The sequence below is a fragment of the Pocillopora damicornis genome, chromosome 9, assembly GCF_964200805.1.
Source record: "Pocillopora damicornis chromosome 9, jaPocDami1.2, whole genome shotgun sequence".
Lineage (NCBI taxonomy): Eukaryota > Metazoa > Cnidaria > Anthozoa > Scleractinia > Pocilloporidae > Pocillopora > Pocillopora damicornis.
The window spans coordinates 10717579-10738305 of record NC_142678.1 but is presented as its reverse complement, the minus strand read 5'-3'; the positions used below and the strand labels follow the sequence as shown (position 1 = coordinate 10738305).

Genomic DNA, 20727 nt, shown 5'->3' with positions numbered 1-20727 from the left:
AAATGAAAATGATGATGATCATGAGGCAATCCTTTACAACTCACATTTTCCAATTTTGCGCAAGGTCAAGGAAAATGTTCTTTTGTTTTATTCAATCATATATTAATATTCGCAAATACAGACAATAACCACAGATATACTTTTTATCTTTATTTTTTCAATCCATAACTGAGAGAAAATAGCAAGATAACTGACAGTTGCCCATATGATACAATATTATTTTTCCTATTTGTTTTTGGCTAATGTGGTTTGCCGATATTTTCATTACGTATTGTTCAATTTCTTCAAGGTTTGTATAACATGTATACACCTCCTTACTGATCAGTTCATGAATGATGTCTGCCCGCTTTTTGAAAGATTTTGACAGTACTTGTTTACGTGCCGTGCTATCAATTTACAGTCAGACCTATACCACCCGTAATACTCCTAGGCTCTCAAATAACCTGACCCTCGTCGACTAAACTCTTATTTTTAGCAGAGACTCTAGCTTGGTTTCCTGCTCACTGTTAGATTCTCTTATTTTGAAAAAAAGGAAGCTCCAAATGAAGGTTCATGATCGAATGCTTTTACCAGCTGAACAGTCATGCACCAGAGGATATTAATTAGCGGAGTGGATGCCGCTTTTATCCCCTGCTCTTCTTGATATTAGGTTTATTGTTTTGTGACATTTGCGCTTTCTTTGATGAGGGAACCAAATTTTTCCCTCCTTTTAAAACTTTTCCTCTTCTAAATGCAAGGGATCGATCATTATTTAAATCGTTAAAGTTTATGGAATCTTCGTCCTTAGATAAGATAGAGGGCATACCCATGGAGCCAACCGGTAGCTGTAACCCATGTTCAAGATTTGAATCGAGTTCAAGTCGAGCAACCCTTGACATGGAAGAACTTTCTGGTGACCTAAAAGTAGATTGAAGCTTCAACATACGATCTAAATCTGGGTTTGTTTGCATTGGAAGATTTCCCCCTCTCGCCTGATTGTCGCTTATTTCTTCCATTACCAAATTATTACCCACTGATTGACGCAATGGTAAATGCCTTTCATTGGCTTCATTCCGTTCTACAAAATCATCTCCCTGACTAGAAATACCTTGCTCTTCCCTTTCATTTTCCATATACATACGCTGAGTGGGGTTTGAAGTGCGTTGTAGCACTGAAGACGATATTGGAGTGTCGAATCCACCGGCTCTTTGAAGGAGAGAACCTTCTCTCTGAGGAGCTTCCAACACAGAACTCTGAAATTCAGAACTTCTTGATGTTGGAGGGCCCAGTGGCCTGATCATCGAGGGAAATGTCAAGTGGTTTCCAACCATAGGAGATCTTCCTATAGGAGAACGACCTCCTAGGAAAGATGCACCTTTCAAAGGAGAATTACCAATTGGTTGATTGGACATCGGTGCAAGAGCACCATTGTCCAACATTTGGGCATGAATAGGTTGCTCCGACGCCAAAGGTGTTCTCATGTTGCCTTGTAGCTGTAAGCTGGGCTCTGGAAGAAGTGAAGAGCTCTGAAGACCGTTGTTAAGTTGCGAGAAGCTATTTCTATCGGCCAAGTCTGAAAATGCTTCATTGCCTTCCGTCTCTTCCCGGTTGTTGGCAAGAAGAAACTCTTGCATCATCTCGTTTAAAACAGAATTCCTGTCGGAACTTCCAATAGCCTGGCCAAGTATTTGATGAATCAGCTTCGAGCTGCCTTGGGTTGGCATTGGGCCAAATCCATTAAGTCCTTCACCATTCAATGCCTCGTTGAGGCTACCAAAATTACCAGGCGTTCCATGGCCATACAGCTTTGCCTTTAACGACTTCAGCAAGGGAACCATTTTCAAACCATGATGTTGCTTCCTACGTATATTCAGAAGTGGATCATTATCCCAGTTGTCGGATAAGCCATTCTGAATACCTCCTCCAAAAAATGACCCGCTAGGACTGTTCGTGTCAACTAGAAATGGCATTTGATTGTATGATCCTCGACTCAGCTTACTCAGAAGTACTCTCTTTAACCACGGTATCATTCTCGTTGGCCATATCATTGCCTTCTTAGAATGGTGCTTGTTTTTACAAGCCTCACTTTCATTTGAAACATTAAAAAGCGCACATAGAAGCTGGCGAAATTTAGCTTTTTGTTTCTTTTTATCTTGGCTACTGTCATAATGATGGGTTTTTTGTTCTTTAGGCTTAGAGCTGGTGTCATTAATCTCATTTCCAGTTTTATTTTCCTTCTTTCCGACAACTTTTTTTATAACTAGCAAATGATTATTGTATCCTTGCTTAGTTTCCTCCTCTCCCGTGAGGCTCTTGGTTGTTGACAATTTCCTGCCCTCAGATTTTCCCTCTTTTGTGGAGTTAATCACATGTGACATGTTGAGTCTCCCCCCATCTCTGTTTGCATCAGAACTTTCCTGCAAAAGTACGCTCCCATTGTTGTCCCGAAAAAAACTAACGAGCTTGTCTCCCTTTTCTTTCTTATCCTTATGAAGTCCTGCAAAGTAACAGTGATTAACTTGCATTAATGTACGTTTAAGTATTATCATTACTTGCAAGATAGCACAGACAAACAGCAGAATATTACCATTTGAAAGCTCACAATAAACCCCAATCAAAACGACCGCTGTCAAAATCACCCTCATCGTAATAGTTGACTGCAAAAATAAAATGAAATGCAAATTAGCAATTGTTGTTTTGTTTATTAACAGAAGTAGTTAAAGGAGCTCTACAATATATCTCGTTGATACGTTCGGTCAATCAGGAAAAGTTTACCGTTATATTTGTCCAAAAAGGTGATTAAGATTATAAAGTTTCGTTTAAATAGCAAAGGAAACCTACTATTTCATTAAATGTTACGGATAAGTTCAATGGAGAAGTCGTGAATTTTTTAACGAAAAATGCATTACGCCGGGCTCTTTCTTAAAAAATATTCTACGATCTACCGAAAATGTCATCCGGGAGATATTACCTTAATTTCGATCCAGGGAATAGTGAAACACCCTACTACATGTTATCCACTTCCCTCACATCAGAGATCCTTCCGAGAAATTCTAAACAGCGTCAAAAGGACAAATCATGATGATTATAACTATCTTAATGTCTATTGTCGTGAAATAATGATGGTTTTTCCCTCTCAACCAAAATGATGTAAGATATACTGCATTACTTATGCATGAATTAGGCTCAGTTCCTTATCTACCACTGGTTTTACTTCACGAGGTTAGAAACTGTCATTTCCACTTTTCAGTGTCGCTAAATATTTGTCTGATATTTGTTTTCTTTCTGTATCCAGAGTATCATCGATTAAAGCAGACCATTCTGGTGAAATCTCTTCCTTTGAGCTCGAGTTTTACTCAAAAGAAACTTACTAGACGGTAAAACAGAGCATTCAGCGTTAAAATTATCATCTTTCTCGAGAGACCAACATCTATGAGAATATGTTAAGAAAAAAGATTTTCCCTCATTGGCGCTTCTTAGTAATAAGTTTGGCTCAAGTTGGTATCAACTCAAGCAAAACATTGAAATTGCATACTAGACGCTTCGATGAGCAACCTGCTTCATCGGTTTCTGTAATAAAGATGAAGCGAAGCGAAAACACGAAAGGAGAATGAGCTTTCTTCCTTTTTCCTTATTCGTATGGTAGATATACAGTAACATATTGATTTGTCTGAAATTTAATCAAAAATTGTTTAGTAAAATTTTAGTCAACTAGAGGGGTTGTTTAGACTAGTTTTATCCCCACCTGTATTGCCAGAGTTCGCTTAGGTCTCTGTAGCAAGAGGCTACGTTGAAGGAATGTTTCTGTTCATTATCGTCGTTAGGCCGTTGCCTCGCAGCAATGCATTGTCTTTCCCTGACGGTTTCCTTAAATCACTTATACCGCTAGGGAAGAGGTGCATTTGAAGGAAGAAACCTTTTTTCCCCAGAACGCGACATTATTTAATCCTAACGTTACTAATTGTTAACTTAAGTCACATCTTACAACCTTATTTTTCCTTTTCGTTTGTGGGCAGGGTGTGTGGTTATGTCAAAGATGATGGCTTAAATTGTAACAGTGCAACCAAAACTAAAGAATTCGGCTGTTGACCGAAACTTTGACTATATCATATGCATAGAGACACAATACTGTAGCAGCGCAATAGTTGGCGGGTGGGGCTCAACCGTCAACCCTCGCGGTTCTACACGTCTTTCTTTTTCTTCTCCCTCTCTGCCTTCTTCTATTGTGCTCCGCCGTAAAACGAACATCTGATCGTTGGGTATGCCAGAGCTAACCGGCCAGGTTTTTTGAGGTTTTCCATTTCTCGTTCTTACCTCTACAATCCTAACCAACAATCCTAAATGCTTCTGTGCAGTGAGTGACAGCTGGAATCAAGGAACAATCATGATTTATGATAGCCGTTAGAGCTAGGTTTTTGCCGATCTGCTCCCAGGTGAGAAGCCTGATAACTCGTAAATGAGAAAACTATGCCTCTTTACAATTTAGTGCTCAAACCAAATTCAAAGAAACACAACCCTCCACATCTAACTGTACTTTGATAGAATGGTTTCCCGTAATTCTATAATTTAATAAGAGTAAACGAATTTCAGAGCTACTTATAACATGAGTTTCGTTTAGCTTGGTAAGTTATCTTTATTAAGGTCCAAATGAATCCTAAAAGAAGTACTAAGGTGGCAAAGAACCAGAAAATTATTGGTCTGGGGACCCGCAATATAGTTATCTTCCATTCGACTTAAGTACATCAGATTTCAAACGTCACCGAAACTGTTATTATAAATATCATATTTGCTTGTATTATAGTATCAGTTATTCGGATTATTAACTCTATTTCCTAGAGTTGGTATAATTAATGTGACAAAACTCTTAATTATTCCATTGATGTTTTCTCTTAAGATGGTGCATTCCCACCCGTGTCCTGTGATGGATTGTTCGTTTCTGTGAAAATCGCTTATGAAAAAGCTTATGCTTTACACGGGAGTACTTTTTGTGCTTTCCATGCGGAGAATCATCTTCAACATGAACCATTTTAGAAAGTTCATGGATAGTTTTCATCAGTTTTTTTACTTTTTCCTGAAGTATTGACGAGCTTTTGGACGATGGAACTGATTCCTTTTTAGAATAGCTGTTTTCTGACTTCATTAATTTCAACATTGCTTTGATAGCGACTTCAACGCTTTTCCTAGCCAGAGGATCCTTCACTTTATTGAAAACAGCACCCAGAACTCTAGAAGCCTCAAGGTAATTAGCGGCGTCATTTTCACTGGCACTTGTAGTTATACCTTTATGTTCTTCAGTTTCTGTAGTAGTGACAGGCACTGTTGCTGAGTTAGAACCAGTAAGACTCCCGGACTCGTTTTCCTTTACCACATTTAAGACTCGGTTACTTCCTTTGATAGTTCCAGGTATTTCCTGATTTAATAGACTGGAGATGGAAAACGTAGGTAACGTTGATATTGTTGCTTTGTCAGTATGTACTTCAAACATTTGTTCAGACGGAGGGTTTGCCTCGGAAACCTCTAAAGTTGGGTGATAATCAGAAATACTCGGTATCTTCGCAGTTTTTCCAAGTTCACCTATAGGTTCCATTTTAACACGATGAAACTCGGACGTAGATCCCGTTTGAAGGTGGTTTATGTCTGGTGAAAGAGTTTTAGTTGTCTTTTGGGAGATTTCTTGAGGACTGTTACCCGAATCAATTCTGATGCTTTCGGTTTCATTAGACTTTTCACCCCCATTTTCAATACCTTTGATAATATTCTCGATGTTTTTCGTGTCGACATCAAGTAAAGAAGTGTCATCTTTGTCATTCTTCGGGGAATCTACAAGTGATAACTGAGTCCCTTTAGTATCAGAGAAGGTTAGTGGGAACGAGAGATTAGTTTCGAAGTTTTCAGATGTTTTGGCCTCCTTATTTACATCTTTTCCAGAACTAAGTTTGTTGTGGTCAGACGGATGGCCGTGTTCCTTCAGAGTGTTCTCGATTTTTCCTACCGTCGACGAATCCAGTTTCAACGTCTTACGCTGTGAGCTGTTCATTTTATCAATTTCGTATATGTCTTTTAATTTGTCAACCAATAAAGAGAGTAGCAATTTTGTGACAACGTCAGACTTATTATCTTTCTTTTTCCTTTTGCTTTTGGCGTGATGTCTCGATTGGAGATATGGGGTCTTGTTTATATTGTCGAGATCACTGTTCGGTAGGTCATTAAAATCCATACTTTCATTTGGCGGGAGGGGTAGACCAAGGCCTGATTTTCCAGATTGTGATTTTGCCAACTTTTCTTCAAACAAGGGACTGTTAAATCCACTCAATTCAGAGTTTCCAGTCATTTGAGGCGACAATCCATTGTCTTCCGCAGGACTATTAGCAGTTGTTAATCCTCCCACCGATGCAAGGCTTTTAAGATTTCCAAACATCAGATCTGAAAGGACTTCTTTTGTTAATCCATTGGGTCCAGTCAATGGGTTTCCCGCTATATTTCTAAAATAGCTTGGCTCACTGGCTCCTAATGGACGGCTAACGCCATTTTCAGACGCTCCTTTCTCTATCTGTGCAGCATACCTAGACAGCGGTATCGGTAGGCCTTTGCCTACTTGTGTAATGGAAGGAGACTGTGGCATACCACCAAGCTGTTGTGTAAGTTCGTTCAAATGTGCAATTTGATTCTCAATCTGCTGTAAAGGTATCTCAGAACTTGTCTCCGGAATCCCATGGAAGGCCAGAACTGAGGGATCAGTAGCTGATATGGTGCCGGCAAACGGACTGATCTGATGGATCCTTGGTGGAAGAATGAATTGTCGAGCCACTGCTGTTGTTGAATTATCATTTTTACCTTAAACCAAGACATGACTTGATTCATTTAGATAATAGAGCAAAAATTTTGCAGTTGTGCGAAAATTTTAATATACAGGTTCTGGGTTTTTAGGTTTTTAGAAGGTACCTGTTGTGATGGAGGCTCCAGCAAAAAAGTATAATAACGCAGTTAGGAGAAAGCCAAATTTGTAGCCTGTCATCGTTCATTTAAAGTATCATCGTAGTATTCGTGAGCTGTTAGGAAAAAAGAGAAATGAGGATGTCGCGAAAAGATGAACATGTTATTGATATAAATTGTTCTAAAACTGTTTTGTGATTGTAATTTAACATAATCGTCGGCCAATTAATCTAACTGTGCATAGTTTATGTCTGTTCAGCAATGGGGCCAAGTAAATTCTCAGCAGGTGTTTCTTTAAGGACCACTTTAAAGGTAATTTCTCAAGATCGATCGGGCAAACGAGCAAAAGTGGTTGAGGATCGGTCATAGTGCTGCTCAGTGGACGAAAATTACTCAACCAAATCAGAGATACTTCGGATCCCTCTGCTTCGCTGTATCATATCAAGAACTTCTCGTAAACTTAGTCTACATTGCTATCTATGTTAACACTTTATTCAGTGACTTAGCATTGATTTAATCCATGTTAATTATTGTTTTTTTCTAAATCAGTAAAGAAGATCTAACAAAAGAACCACTGGTAGGATTATGTGTTAAATAATGTTAATGGTGATTTCTTACCTTTTCCCACAGTTACGCCTGGACAACCGTTTTAAGCTTAAATAAAATTATCTTCTTTTCGACATTTCAACCGTTTAAACGTCAGCGAAACTGAACAAGAAGACTCGCTTGCCATTCAAGATGTTAGCGAAATGACTTCATTCTCCATTTTGGAAAACTTCCCTCGTTCGCAATGTCAAACTAAATATTTAATAAGCTACAAAATCTCTGTCACCAAAAAGAACAAAGAAAACCTATTATACCATATGACATCTTTAAAAAGACTTTAACAAGGGTAAGTGTTAACATACAAGGGTGGAATGGTGCTGTGGGAAATAACCAACAATACATAACAGGTATATCATAATATAAAGGAAGGGGTCAATTTTGCCCTTAAGTATTTCATAATTTTAAAGAAACTTTAGTGGATTAGAAAACGTGTTGGGAATTATTTTTTAAGTGATCTTTGACGGCTGAAAAAATTATGAACTGCAAAAAATTGACGGCTTCCAACGTTGTTAGGACCTTTTCGATGGGATGCATCATCTCCTTATTCAATCGAAAATTTCCTCCATCGCAGTTCTCTTACAACTTCACTTCAAAGACAGATTACCACTATAAAGTGAGATAGATAACCGTCCAAATATGAAAAACATACAAGAGTTTTCCTCTCATAGGGGATACCCACCCAAAATTTTTTTTGCGGAATTGTTAAATTCATGTCATCTTTCAAATAAAATTTTATGGTTTTCGAATGAGAATTAAGTCAAACGAGCCCTCCTTTTAAAAGCATTCTCAAATTCTTCAGCCTCTCCCCCTCGGTATGCAACAGCTTTCTCTCCTCCCACTTAGAAGTGAATCTGTCATACCATCTGTAAAATTTAAAAGACTTTTCCCCTCTTAAAAAATTGCCTGTACAAGTGGTCACGAACAAAATAGTTTTTCTTCTGGACTATAGAGAAGGGAGCATTGCGCGTAGGCTGAATCAACGCATTCCCCGATGTTTGCTAAAGTTTAAGGCGTCACAAAATTTGATGAACTTTAACAACTGTTATGGTGTGGAGTGTTCCAAACATTTTATTGATGCTTTTTTCATTCAATTGTTTAAATTCACCGGTAATACCCGCCAATGTATACGATGAAATATATCTCAATTGTCTCATTCCTTTCAGTAATTGAAATTCTTCTAAACAATTTTTAAGCACCATGCAGAGGTCTTGTGGGTTTCCTGTCAGTTGTTTTATCATTAGGGATTAGTGGTATAACGTATGGCTTATTCTTCAGAATGTTGGCCTTGGGGTGTATGGTAACTGTGGGAATCCTTTGGGGGTTTTTTCTTTCATCTGCTTTTGATAGCGAAGCTGCCTTCACGGCCTTTCGAAGAAATTCCTGATGCTTTGATCGCGGTTTCTTTCTCGCTGACGCGGTCTCTCCTCTTCTGGAGAAATACGAATTGCCTCTCATTCTTCCCGTTCCAGGCATCATCATACCCATTCCGTTCATCATCCCATGCATTCCAGTCATCATCCCGTTCATTCCATTTATGCTCCCCATGCCATTCATTCCCCGCATTGGCTTTAATCCATGTTCGCTTTCCATAAGGTTGATAACACCATTATTATTTGATCCACCATATGATAACCCAGGAACGTTGGTCATTCCACCACCAGTTTCAGAGTAACTGTTACTCCCTTTTCCTCCTCCTACTATCTGGGAAAGTCCGCCAAACATCAACCGCTCAAACATCCCAGGTCCATTAGCACCATCACCAGGTCCATTGGCATCAGTTGCACCATCACCTCCCTTCTGATTGATTGGTATCTGTATAGGTTTAACTTCATTATTTCCCATGTCATTGGTGTTACTCTGCATATCATCTTGCATGCTAGTTTGCATATCGGGTTGCATCTCGTCCTGCATATTACTCGCTGGTGATGTCGGATTGATGTCGCCATCATTAGTTTGCTGTACCATTTGCGTTTGAAGAGGAGTGATTCTCCGTCCATTTACTCTGATATCATTGGTTAACTGGTTCATGATTGCTAAAAGCCTCTGTTGTGATACACCTCCTGTTCCGTCAACATAGGATGCAACGTTTTCATGGTTATTACTCCAGGGTATTCTTCCTAGGCTATCATCCAGCCTGGTTTTTATCATAGCACTATTGGCCTCCTGGTATCTTAGTTGCTTTCGATAAGCGGTTTTCTCATCAAGTGGCTGCTTTTTCATTTCGAGAAATCTGTGTTTGGCTTTTTGGGGAATGTTAACTTTTGGTTGATGGTGAACTGAAAAATGTTTTCCGTGGTGGGTGGTATCTGAAACGACAAGATTTTGAGTTTCAAAACTCAGTTAAAATTGTTTCATGCTCATTTTCCATTTGTACAATAACGTGTTCATTAGCATTTCATTACATTCTGGGTACTCTTTTCCCTTCAATACGAAGAACAATTGTTATTGTATCAATGGGTCTTCTGTTTCCATAAAAGAACAAAGGAAACATGCATGGGGAAATATGCTCAGATCGAAGTGAAATCAAAACAAACAAGCAATTCACTCAAACTTTCCAACCGCCCTGGATTTAGCATCTTAGGCAGGTAGCTCGTCAGGACAGATAATAAAAGGGAGAAGCAGAAAAACTAGTAAAACAAGCGTTTGGATGGTTAAGAAATGACGAGTCAAGACCGCAAGACTGCAATGCCAGTACTCTTTTTTGATGATCCTCCTCTACAACACTAGGTCTTAACATTGGAAGCTCTATCAGTTCCATTTTGTTATACTGTGCCATTACCTATGTTTTCTGGCTTAGGGGCTGAGCGGATTAGTTCTTTCGAAAAACTTTAGAAGGAGCTATTACTTCGTTCATTCGGCATAATAAAGATTTCTTCGCCCTCTAATGGATTTCATAATGCTTTTCTGGCACTACAATAATATTCTCTCAAACAGGAGAAGTTGTGTTTGTTTTGATTTAAAATAGTATTGATATTTCACTGGGCCTTGTTGACACAAAGCAGGTTACATTACACATGATGGAGTTCAAACCTGTTGTTTGGGACAAAGATAAAATTATCCCCACAGTGAATAGGATGATATTTGCCTTCATTGCAGATGAGACGACTACAGAAAGAAACAAAAAACATATCAAATTTAGGGTACCATCAAAACGTCTCCGAAGTAAAGTTAGCAACTGTGGTATCCAATAAAAAGTCCAACGATTAGATCCTTCACGAGTTAGCTTAGAAACTCAATCTGCTCAAAGGAAAAGGAGAACGAATGAGCCTTTGAAATAGCTTTAAATTGTGATTGTCTGAATGCAACAACTTTTAGTACACTCCACCCTACGGCGGTTGTTTTAACTGAATTATGTTATGTTTAAAGCCAAAGAGAAAAGTAAACAGACTGGATAATTCCTCTTGGCTAACTTACCAGAAGTCCTACTGGGACTGTAACATTGGTTCCAGCAATTCGTGTAAAAAAGGTAATGTCACATCAAAGTCAGTGAGAAACGTCTCTGAGAAGTTCCTTATTTCACGATCTGTTTTGTTTCCACTTCGATAAGATTCCAAGCAATGAATAATTAATTATACTAATAAAATGTCAACTTTGTGACTACTCAATTTAAACATTTTCAAGAGTGACTTGCCGGTAAGTGCATGTGACTGGCATGACCTCTGTGCAAGAGCAATCAGCATTTATCCCGCGATTTAGATGTGGCTTCATTCGATTAACATTGTTTCGGGATACATCCAAAAACTCCTGTTTTGACTGATTCATCTGATCAAACATATATTTTACCAGAATAGCGAAGAATACTGGGACTTGAACACTAACCTGGAATTTACAGGCCCCATGGCCGTCTTGTAGCTCTATGCGGTTTTGTTAAGTAATTGGCTTTCATCTTTCAACAAAGACTCGTTTAAGTTGCCAAGAATCCCTCATAATGTTGAGAAGCAATTCTCATTAAGTTGCTGTAAAGTCATATTTTCCTGCCAGAGAAGACTGAAAAAGATTGTCATGTGCGTCGGAAGCACACCGTGAAAGATCGAGCCTCATATAGATAGGTAGATGATGACAGAAACGTAGTTAACTTAGTGAAACACAGAACTTTTGAGCATGGTATTCGCATAAATAACAGACTCCGTTTCTAGAAATTATGCTCGGATATATATATCCGCTTTACAAACTTCTCCACATTATTGCCTTTTTCACACGTTTTACTTTGTATCAATTTGTATATAAGCTTAAGGCAATGAATATCAACTGAGAGAGCTTATCCTCCAATACTTACTCATTTTTTTAGAACTAATTTTTGTGCGTGTTCCACAGCGCGACTATTTTGAAAACATCTGGCCCCGGTTGTTCGAAGGTCAGATAACGCTATCCACTGGATAAATCTCCATCCGGTGGATAACGTAGTACGTTTTGTCATCACTTATCCGCTGAATAGTCATTCATCCGTTGGGTAGCGTTATCCGCCCTTGAACAACTGGATCTAGTGGTTCTGTGGTGAAATTTGATGTGTGATGTTTAAGAAGATTAAAGAAAAGCTGAGAAAGCGCAACCTCTGAGCATTACTCTTGAAGCCTGAGTATTTTCTTCCCCTGTACTCCACAAGTTAGGGTGCGTGGAAGATATTTCTCGAGAGGGTTTGATTAGCAGAACTGAATATCTTCCAATGGCTGATTCGGGTAATTTACCTCCCGGGTTAGCGATCAAGTGGCAATGGTGCAACCTCACACATTGTCCAGAAGACAGAAAGCCGGCTCGGTCTTGATAATTTCTTAATTTTGAAACTCAATGCCGTCAATTTCGGACTTCTATGCTTTGGTAGCTGTGAAACTTTTTAACTCGACCCTCGACCAAGAGACAGATTCTTATAATTTGGTTGAGAATGAATAGTGGATAAATGTTTACAATAGCCATACGGTTTGAGAGAAATGAAAACATTGATACAAACTAACCGATGGGGAGCTTGTCTGAGATGCAGTTGGGCGCGATTTCTTATCGATTCACGCAACCGCGCCCGACAGATTTATAAAGCTTAGTGTTTAAATGGTGTATAGAACGTAGCAATATTTCGAGAGAAATCAATCATGAATTAATCTAAATCATCCATTCGTGATGTGCCGACGGCGATTTCCGGCATGAATAAAGTTCACTCAATTTCAAAGTCATTGTCCTTTTCATGATTCGAATCCGAAAGATGTAATGTCGGATATGCTTACTCGGCCTCAGAACTGGTGGCTTTTACTTGGGGTTGAAGAGCGCAGAACACATTATTACAATGGAATGTGCTGCACATAAAATTAATCACCTTAGAGTAACCTTGAAACGTGAAAATGTGTGATATATGATTAGCTTACTCGCATGTATCGTTACTTGGTAGTGTAAGAGTGTGGAAGTGTGGAAATCTGGCAATATGCAAATGAGCTTTACCTTACTCACATTTATCTTGACCTAGTAGCGTAGAAGTGTAGAAGTCTCGAAGTTTGGGAGTATAGAGATCTGTAAATATGTAAATTTTTCTCATATTTATCTTAACTCGGTGGTGTGAAGTGTGGAAATCTGCAAATATGTTAATTGCCCGCCATCTTGGATTTCGAACTTTACGTAATTATACGGCTTGGAACGCATCAAAACTGATTTGAACACTCCATTTAGTGATCGATCAAGTTCTCTATTGCTATATTTCGAACAATCGAGCCTCTATTTATGGGTAATTTTAAGTTATGTACGCGGAAGTTGAACAGATACTATTCAGCAACGGTAAGAAATCACGCACAGCGATAGTTTTACCTTTCACAGCTGTTTTAGAGTAAGTTAATAGCGAGAAAGCTCTTTTTACGCCCTTTTTTTTCGCTTTTACAGAGGTATTTATAAGAGCTACGCTAAGGGCCCAGTGCATACACTCTGAAGGAATAAATGAGTTTTGATCGATGCATGTGGCCACAAGTTGTGTTGCATCTGAACAAATACGCGTAAAACGAAAGTGCCTCACAATTCGTGGCTTGTTTTTATTTCTTGTAGAGATATGTATATCAACACCTTAGTAAATTGCACCGCATGACTCTGAACTTACGTATGCTTTTTTTGTTCAACATGTAGCTCTCCTCTTTCCTCAATTTTTTGGCCAAATTGTTTACTGATTTTGTAAATGGGAGTCGGTTGGTAAATGTTGCCATCACTAGTCATACTAGCGAGCTACACACTCAATCTTTCAACGAGAGTGCTGTATTTACTTCACAAAGATAACTATACAAAAATTAGCATACTTTGTTTCAATCCCAGCCACTTCTCGCCTCTTCATTCGACTGGGTTTTCCACTAAAGTGTGACTTTTTATTCTAGTAGAATGCCACTTTTCAATATTCAGGCAGCAACTAACATCGTTAGGAATTGATTGGGAAGTAATTTTCTTATCTGAAAAGGTGTGTTAAAAACAGTTTTTAACACAATACAGTTTTTATGTGATGGAATCTAGGGTTTCCAAAAACTGAACCCGTAATATTTATTAGCCCTCTACGCCTGAAACAGAGGTCAACGGAAAGTTTACGTATGCTCAGATATAGATCTTGGCGAAATTCTATTCCATTACGTAATGTTTTGCATTAAAAGAGACTTCTTTAAACATAAAACGGTAAAAACGAGCGATAAAATCCGACGTTTCGGAGTCATGACTATTCCGTTTTATGTGTAATGTTTTGAGAAAAAGAAAATAGGAATCTTTCGAGCAAGATTAATCGCGTTTCTTTCGGTGGAATTTCTTAAGATTTGCTGGACCGTTAAACATATTGTGCCCTTTCTAGTCCCTGTTGATGAGAAAAAATTCATGAGACCAAATTTGAGATACAGGAAGAAAACAAGAAAACACAAAATTGCAAATGGCGAGGAAACTGCCTTTTTTCGGCTTTTAAATGATCGGCAGGACAAATTTCACAAATTGCAAAAATTATGATAGATTTTACCGTAGCAAATTGAAGAAAATCAATCATGCTCATCGTCATTTTGATGACTTATAGTGACCTAGAAAAGCGAAATATAAAAATTTTAAAGAAAAACACTACGCTGGCGCGCGAACCAACATTGAGCAAAAACCCTATGGAGCCTTCTTTCGGCGAAATGTTAACTTTCCCCTGATGACGCTGTGGATCGAGTCCCATGACCGCATGACGAAGATCACAATGCAGCGCAGTCAAAGCTCTTTTTTCAACAAAAACCACCGAAAAGAGAAGCGTGGCCGACCCCGCCAGGACACGAACCTGGAATCCCCTAATTCGTAGTCAGATGCCTTATCCGTCGGGCCACGGGGCCTTTCCCCGAATAAAGGCGATCGTCAAAGCAAAAAAGCTTCACTCCGAATTCTAAAAGCTCACTCCGAATCCGAATAAAGTTGCAAGGGACTGGATCGAGCTATCTAGAAATGCATCTTGGGTAGTTGTCGTTCTCCCGCCATCTTGTTCCACCTGAAAAAGAAATTTCTACTGTGATTCTTTGAATCCGATAAAAATCTATATGGTTCAGTAATCAAAGATGATAAATAACTGGCGTCGAGTATTACCACTTGAATAAAACGTGAAGTCTCGCAGTCCACGAAGCAGATCTTTATAATGATTACAAAATTTCAAAATTTCTGTAAAAATGAGACCTACAGACTTTTTCCACAATTCGAGAAAACCTGCCAGTGTCTTCACATTTGTGTCCGCAGTTTGAGCAAAACATGCGGCTGTAGCGTGGTCAGATAACACAACGATTTTAATATAACTGTAAGTTGACTATTGCAAAAAATACATAACATAACACGTGTGCATGCATCCAGGTTATCAGTTCTCTTTGTACTGCGCAAGCTCGTAAAGGCTATTGTGACATCGTTACATCTCCCCTCTTTGAATATACAAACAAAAAACACTATAACAGGAAACTGAAAACGTAAATCTAACTTGAAACGGATTAGCACTAACCAAAAATGTTCACCTTTCAAGATTGTTCACTCCGCATTAGCACCGGTTCCCTAAGTAGTAAGATCCCTCAGGTACGCAGGCCTCCTAACATTCTGCCACTTCTAGTAGAGACAGGTATGGGAACACTTGGTGGAGCGGGCTGAGAACTTGGCTGCCAGGCAGCTGGCATCTGCAATGCTGAAGATTTCGTTCGTAACTGGGGTATCCCCTCACTGGGTCTTCTGAAGGGTGGTCGAATCTGAGTATCGACCTTTGACTGCACTTTATCTTCGTCTGGCATCCCTTGGAAGTTCTCGGAAACTTTGTAAAGATGTGAACGATTTTGGCGGTAGAGTCTGCCATCTTCTGTGCACACCATATAGGAGCGTATCGCTACCTGACTACTAACTTGCGCTTTCAACCATTTTGACTGACATGGTAAGGGTCGAACCCGCACCACATCTCCGACTTTGCGTGATGGCAGCTCCCTAGCTCCTGTGTCGTAGTAGATGGATTGTTTATGTTTCCTTTGTTGTTATTTGAGCCTAACATTAGGAATAACTTTTAGATGAAGCAGATGATTAGCCATGGGCAGGGAAGAGACGCTGTGCAGGAGTGCTGTCCATCCCTTCTGATGGGGTGTTCCTAAAGTCCAGTAGAGACAAGTGATGGTCATGGCCAGTATCAGCAGCTTTCTTCAAGATGTTCTTTGCTGTTTTACCACTGTTCTCTGCCTTGCCGTTGGACTGAAGGTATCGTGGCGGTTTTAATGTGTTCAAACTGATACTCCGCTGCAAACTTCTGAAACTCGTTACAGTCAAATTGTGGTCCATTGTCTGTGGTGATACGGTCCGGAAGCCCATATCTTGCAAGGTGCGGCTTTAGTTTTCAATAACCCCTCCGGCGGTCTTAGATGTCAGCATAACTCGAATAAATTAGAGTAATGGTCAGTGGTAACTTGGTAGTCGGTGACGTTGAGCTCAAACAGGTCAGCTGAGATGTTCTGCCATGGTCTTGTCGGTATATCGTAAGATACGAGATAATGCTGTAATGCTGTCATGGCGAATTTGTTGGCGCTGAACCTTCTTTAACTCCCATAAACCAATACCTACATTGGGACGACAAACAAAGTCTATTCAAGTGGAAAGGAAGCCTACCACAACTTCAGGAATTTTGTTCGAATGTCCTGAATTTGGAAGTTTCTGTAACCGCGAGTCCCTCTGAAAGGTCTAGTTCTTTGAAGTCGAAGACAATAACATTGGTTTTACTTAACAGTACCGGCACCCTTCAAGTCCAAGGTCCGGAAGCAAAGGCAATGAAAGCCAAACTGAAGAAGCTACTCCAGTTACCGGTTGATGACGACTCGGTTATTCTCGTGAATGAAGAAGATTCTACTCCGGCATTTAACAAGAACGCCAAATCAGTACAAGAGGAGTTGGACTGTCTAAAATCTGAAGTGCTGAACTTATGGGCTCATATAAAAGAGAAACCTAAAGAGGAAGACCTGAAATCCGAAAATTCTCGACTTCGGGAAACAATTATATCTTTGAAGGAAGAAAATAAAAAGTTAGTCCAAGAACGCGATTCTTTAAGTTTTGCATTGCAAATCGTATCCAGAGAAGCAGCTACTCAATGCCGTTCAACGAATAACACCTTTAATGAACATACCATTGTCCAAAGTATGGATGCGTCAACACCTTGCGCCAAAAAAAGAACAAGGCTTCATTGTGAAATCAAGGAAAAAAGAAAGAAATCGAAAAACAAAGGAGCTTCCAACGACACCCTGACAGGAAAAGAATTCGAACCCGAAAAACAACCAAAGAGCGCACAACCCTGCTCATAGGAGATTCGATGATCTCAAGAATACCTGGAAAAAAACTGGGAAAAGCAGTCGGCCATAGGGTTATAGTCAAGCCTTTCTCGGGCGCTACGACGATGGCCATGAATCACTATCTCAAGCCAAATCTAGAACCTTCGCCCAACGAAGTGATTTTACACATTGGGACTAATGATCTTAAAACCAGGGAACCAAAGGCTGTTGCGGAATCGATTGTGGATCTCGCGAGGCAGATCAAGGGCACCTGCGATACTATAGTCACGTTGTCGGAGCTTGTATGCAGAAAAGATAAGCTTGACCAGGCAGTGAAAACAGCCAACAAGCATCTAAAGAAGTTCTGCCATCAAAGTGGATGGAAATTAATCCATCATGAGAACATATCTCATAGCGGACTCAACAAAGGTGGACTGCACTTAAATTTAAAGATAATGAGCAGTTTTATAATAATTTTAAATCGCACCTAGCATAATATAATGTGTTTTCCGTCAATGCCGTGCGGGACCGATTAAGCAACCAAAGAGCCAAAAAATCTAAATCTATCTCACTATTGCCTCCTTTGCGCGGTTTTAAAATGGCATCACTCAATATTAATCAATTAACAACACATATAGACGAGCTAAGAATCCTATTAGCAAACAATGATATCGATATTGTTTCCATAAATGAAACGAAACTGAACGAGAGTATTCGAGATCATGAAGTTCATATTTCGGGATACGAAATAATTCGCTGCGATAGACTTACAAAATCCGGCGGAGGGGTATGCTTCTATGTAAAAACCTCAATCGACTTTACTGTACGAAATGACCTACATATGGATGCATTAGAAAATCTTTGCTTGGAAATCCATAAGCCAAATTCAAAATCTTTTGTGATTGTTACTTGGTACAGACCACCTGACTCTCCTATTGGCATTTTTTCACCTTTTGAATCCCTAATTGGAAAATTGGATAGTGAAAATGTAGAATCTTTTGTACTGGGAGACATGAACTGTGATATGATCACTACTCGATATGACAATGACGTATCCAAATTAAGGAGTATTGCCGATGTCTACGGACTCGAGCAGCTCATCTCTGAACCAACGAGGATAACACCCACCTCTTCAACTCTAATTGATTTAATCTATACCAACTGCTCAGATAAGATCGTTTGTTCGGGAGTTTGTCACATCGGGATAAGTGATCATAGCATGGTGTATGTATATAGAAAACTTGCCCAGAACGGAATGTCTATTGGACATAATTCTATTACACATAGAAATTTCCGAAATTTCGATCGTCAAGATTTTCGTTATGACATCCTATCTCAATGTTGGGATAATGTATATGAGTCTTCCAACCCAAGCGTGATGTGGCAGCAATGGAAATGTATATTTCTAGCTATTGCTGACAAACATGCCCCACTGAAAACGATGCGTGTTCGTTCACGGAGTTCTTCATGTATTACCTCTGAATTGAAAGACTCTATGCATAATAGAGACATATTAAAAATCAAAGCTAGCAAGACAAATGATCCTAACGATTGGGCATTATTTAAGAAACAAAGAAATATAACCAATAAGCAAATACGCTCAGCTAAGCTAGTTTACTACCAAAATAGTTTTAGTAAGCACACCAGCGACTCCCGAAAGACCGGGCAGACTATAAACGAGCTAACCTCTCGAAAATCTGGGAAAACGTCAGTGGCGTCACTAAAAGTGAACGGATTAACGATAACTAATCCGTTGGAGCTATCAAACGAATTCAATAACCACTTTGCTAATATTGGTCCAAAACTTGCCAGTGAGATAAATTGCGATAGTGGTAGCTATCAAAGATATCTTACCGCTACAGATAAACGGTTTAAGCTCCAACCCACCAATCCAAATAAAGTATTTTCACTTTTAAATAAACTAAACGAGTCAAAGGCAACGGGCCTTGACAAAATATCTGCTAGGTTGGTCAGGGAATGTGCTGATCTTATTTGTATACCGATATGTGATATTTTCAATCAATCTATTAACCAAGGGACGTTCCCAGATGACTGGAAATATGCAAGGGTTTCCCCTCTTTATAAACGGGGTGACCGCGGTGATGTAAACAATTTCCGCCCAATATCGGTGATTCCAATGGTGGCGAAGGCGTTTGAAAGGATAGTTTATGAACAGTTATATGCCTATTTGAAAGAGCACAATATTCTATGTCAAAATCAGTCAGGTTTTCGTGCTAATCATTCAACTGTAACAACTTTGTTGGAAGCGACAGATTCTTGGGCATATGATATTGATAACGGGAAAATCAATGGCGTCATTTTTCTGGATTTGAAGAAAGCTTTTGACACTTTTGATCGTCAGATTATTCTATCGAAACTAAACTATTATGGTATACATGGCAAATCTTTCAAATGGTTTCAGTCATATCTAGAAAACCGCACGCAAAAATGCTCTGTGAACGGGTCGCTACTCACTGACATGCGGCGTCCCTCAAGGGACCATCCTCGGTCCATTATTGTTCTTATTATATATTAACGATCTTCCAAATTACTTATCAAATTGTAAACCAAGAATGTACGCTGATAACACGCACATTACATATGCGGGCAGTAATCTTGAGAATGTTCGGTTTTGTCTAAATGAATACCTAGCAAACGTTTTCAACTGGCTACAAACAAACAAACTTACATTGAACATGACCAAAACCGAATTCATGCTAATAGGGTCGAGGCAGAGACTGAATACTCTCACAGCTTCACCAACAATTACAATGAACAATACTCAAGTGAGTCAGGTTACAGCTACGAAATCGCTTGGTGTAATAATAGACGATAAACTCGATTGGCATAGTCACATCGAAAAATCAACCAAAAAGATCGCCTCTGGTATCGGGGCCCTAAAGCGAATTAGGCACCTGATCCCAGCATTAACCTTACATCTCGTTTACCAAGCCTTAGTAAAACCTCACTTTGATTACTGTGACATTGTTTTGGGTAACTGTGGGAAAACGCTACGAGACAAACTGCAGAAATTGCAGAATAGAGCAGCCCGTGTGTTGACATTCTCTAACTATGATGCTGATGCAACTGAGCTACTCGAGTTTTTAAGGTGGAAAAATCTTGCACGCCAGCAGGAAATTCACAAAGCCACCATGATGTTTAAATGTCTGCACGGGCTAGCTCCAGAGTATCTGTGTTCAAAGTTTACGTGGCGTGACTCTGCTTATGACCTCAGGGACTCTGAAAATAAGCTCAATGTTCCATTACCGCGCACTAATTATTACCGAAAAAGCTTTAGCTACAATGGCGCCACATTATGGAACAGTCTACCATGCGATATAAGGAACAAAGAGTCTCTGGGGGTATTTAAACGTAAGATCAATGACATTCTTTAAGTCTAACGCACGGCACTCACGGAAAACAGCTTTTAGTGTTATAGTATATAGTTTGAGTTTTAAATATTCTAGCGTATGTG

General features: G+C 39.4%; 5 protein-coding genes across 5 annotated transcripts; 2 read left to right on the top strand and 3 right to left on the bottom strand.

The window, feature by feature from the left end:
- Nucleotides 1-133: 133 nt before the first annotated feature.
- Nucleotides 134-3136, bottom strand: LOC113668505 (uncharacterized). The gene is made up of 3 exons (XM_089183563.1): nt 2951-3136; nt 2567-2636; nt 134-2476 (listed from the first exon to the last, which is right to left on the bottom strand). Exons 2-3 carry the CDS (start codon nt 2622-2624, stop codon nt 624-626), a joined length of 1911 nt encoding a protein of 636 aa, XP_089039689.1. The 5' UTR covers nt 2625-2636; nt 2951-3136; the 3' UTR covers nt 134-623.
- Nucleotides 3137-4509: 1373 nt separating this feature from the next.
- On the bottom strand, nt 4510-7712 carry LOC113668504 (uncharacterized). The gene is made up of 3 exons (XM_027184414.2): nt 7531-7712; nt 6922-7028; nt 4510-6813 (listed from the first exon to the last, which is right to left on the bottom strand). The coding sequence occupies exons 2-3, from the start codon at nt 6992-6994 to the stop codon at nt 4844-4846; spliced, it is 2043 nt and encodes a 680-aa protein (XP_027040215.2). The 5' UTR covers nt 6995-7028; nt 7531-7712; the 3' UTR covers nt 4510-4843.
- Nucleotides 7713-8571: 859 nt separating this feature from the next.
- On the bottom strand, nt 8572-11085 carry LOC113668526 (uncharacterized). The gene is made up of 3 exons (XM_027184440.2): nt 10933-11085; nt 10549-10623; nt 8572-9824 (listed from the first exon to the last, which is right to left on the bottom strand). The coding sequence occupies exons 2-3, from the start codon at nt 10607-10609 to the stop codon at nt 8707-8709; spliced, it is 1179 nt and encodes a 392-aa protein (XP_027040241.2). The 5' UTR covers nt 10610-10623; nt 10933-11085; the 3' UTR covers nt 8572-8706.
- A 6765-nt stretch (nt 11086-17850) lies between these two features.
- Nucleotides 17851-19788, top strand: LOC149040075 (uncharacterized). Its single transcript, XM_089181514.1, has one exon. It carries the CDS (start codon nt 17851-17853, stop codon nt 19786-19788), a length of 1938 nt encoding a protein of 645 aa, XP_089037640.1.
- A 160-nt stretch (nt 19789-19948) lies between these two features.
- On the top strand, nt 19949-20647 carry LOC149040074 (uncharacterized). Its single transcript, XM_089181513.1, has one exon. It carries the CDS (start codon nt 19949-19951, stop codon nt 20645-20647), a length of 699 nt encoding a protein of 232 aa, XP_089037639.1.
- Nucleotides 20648-20727: the final 80 nt, after the last annotated feature.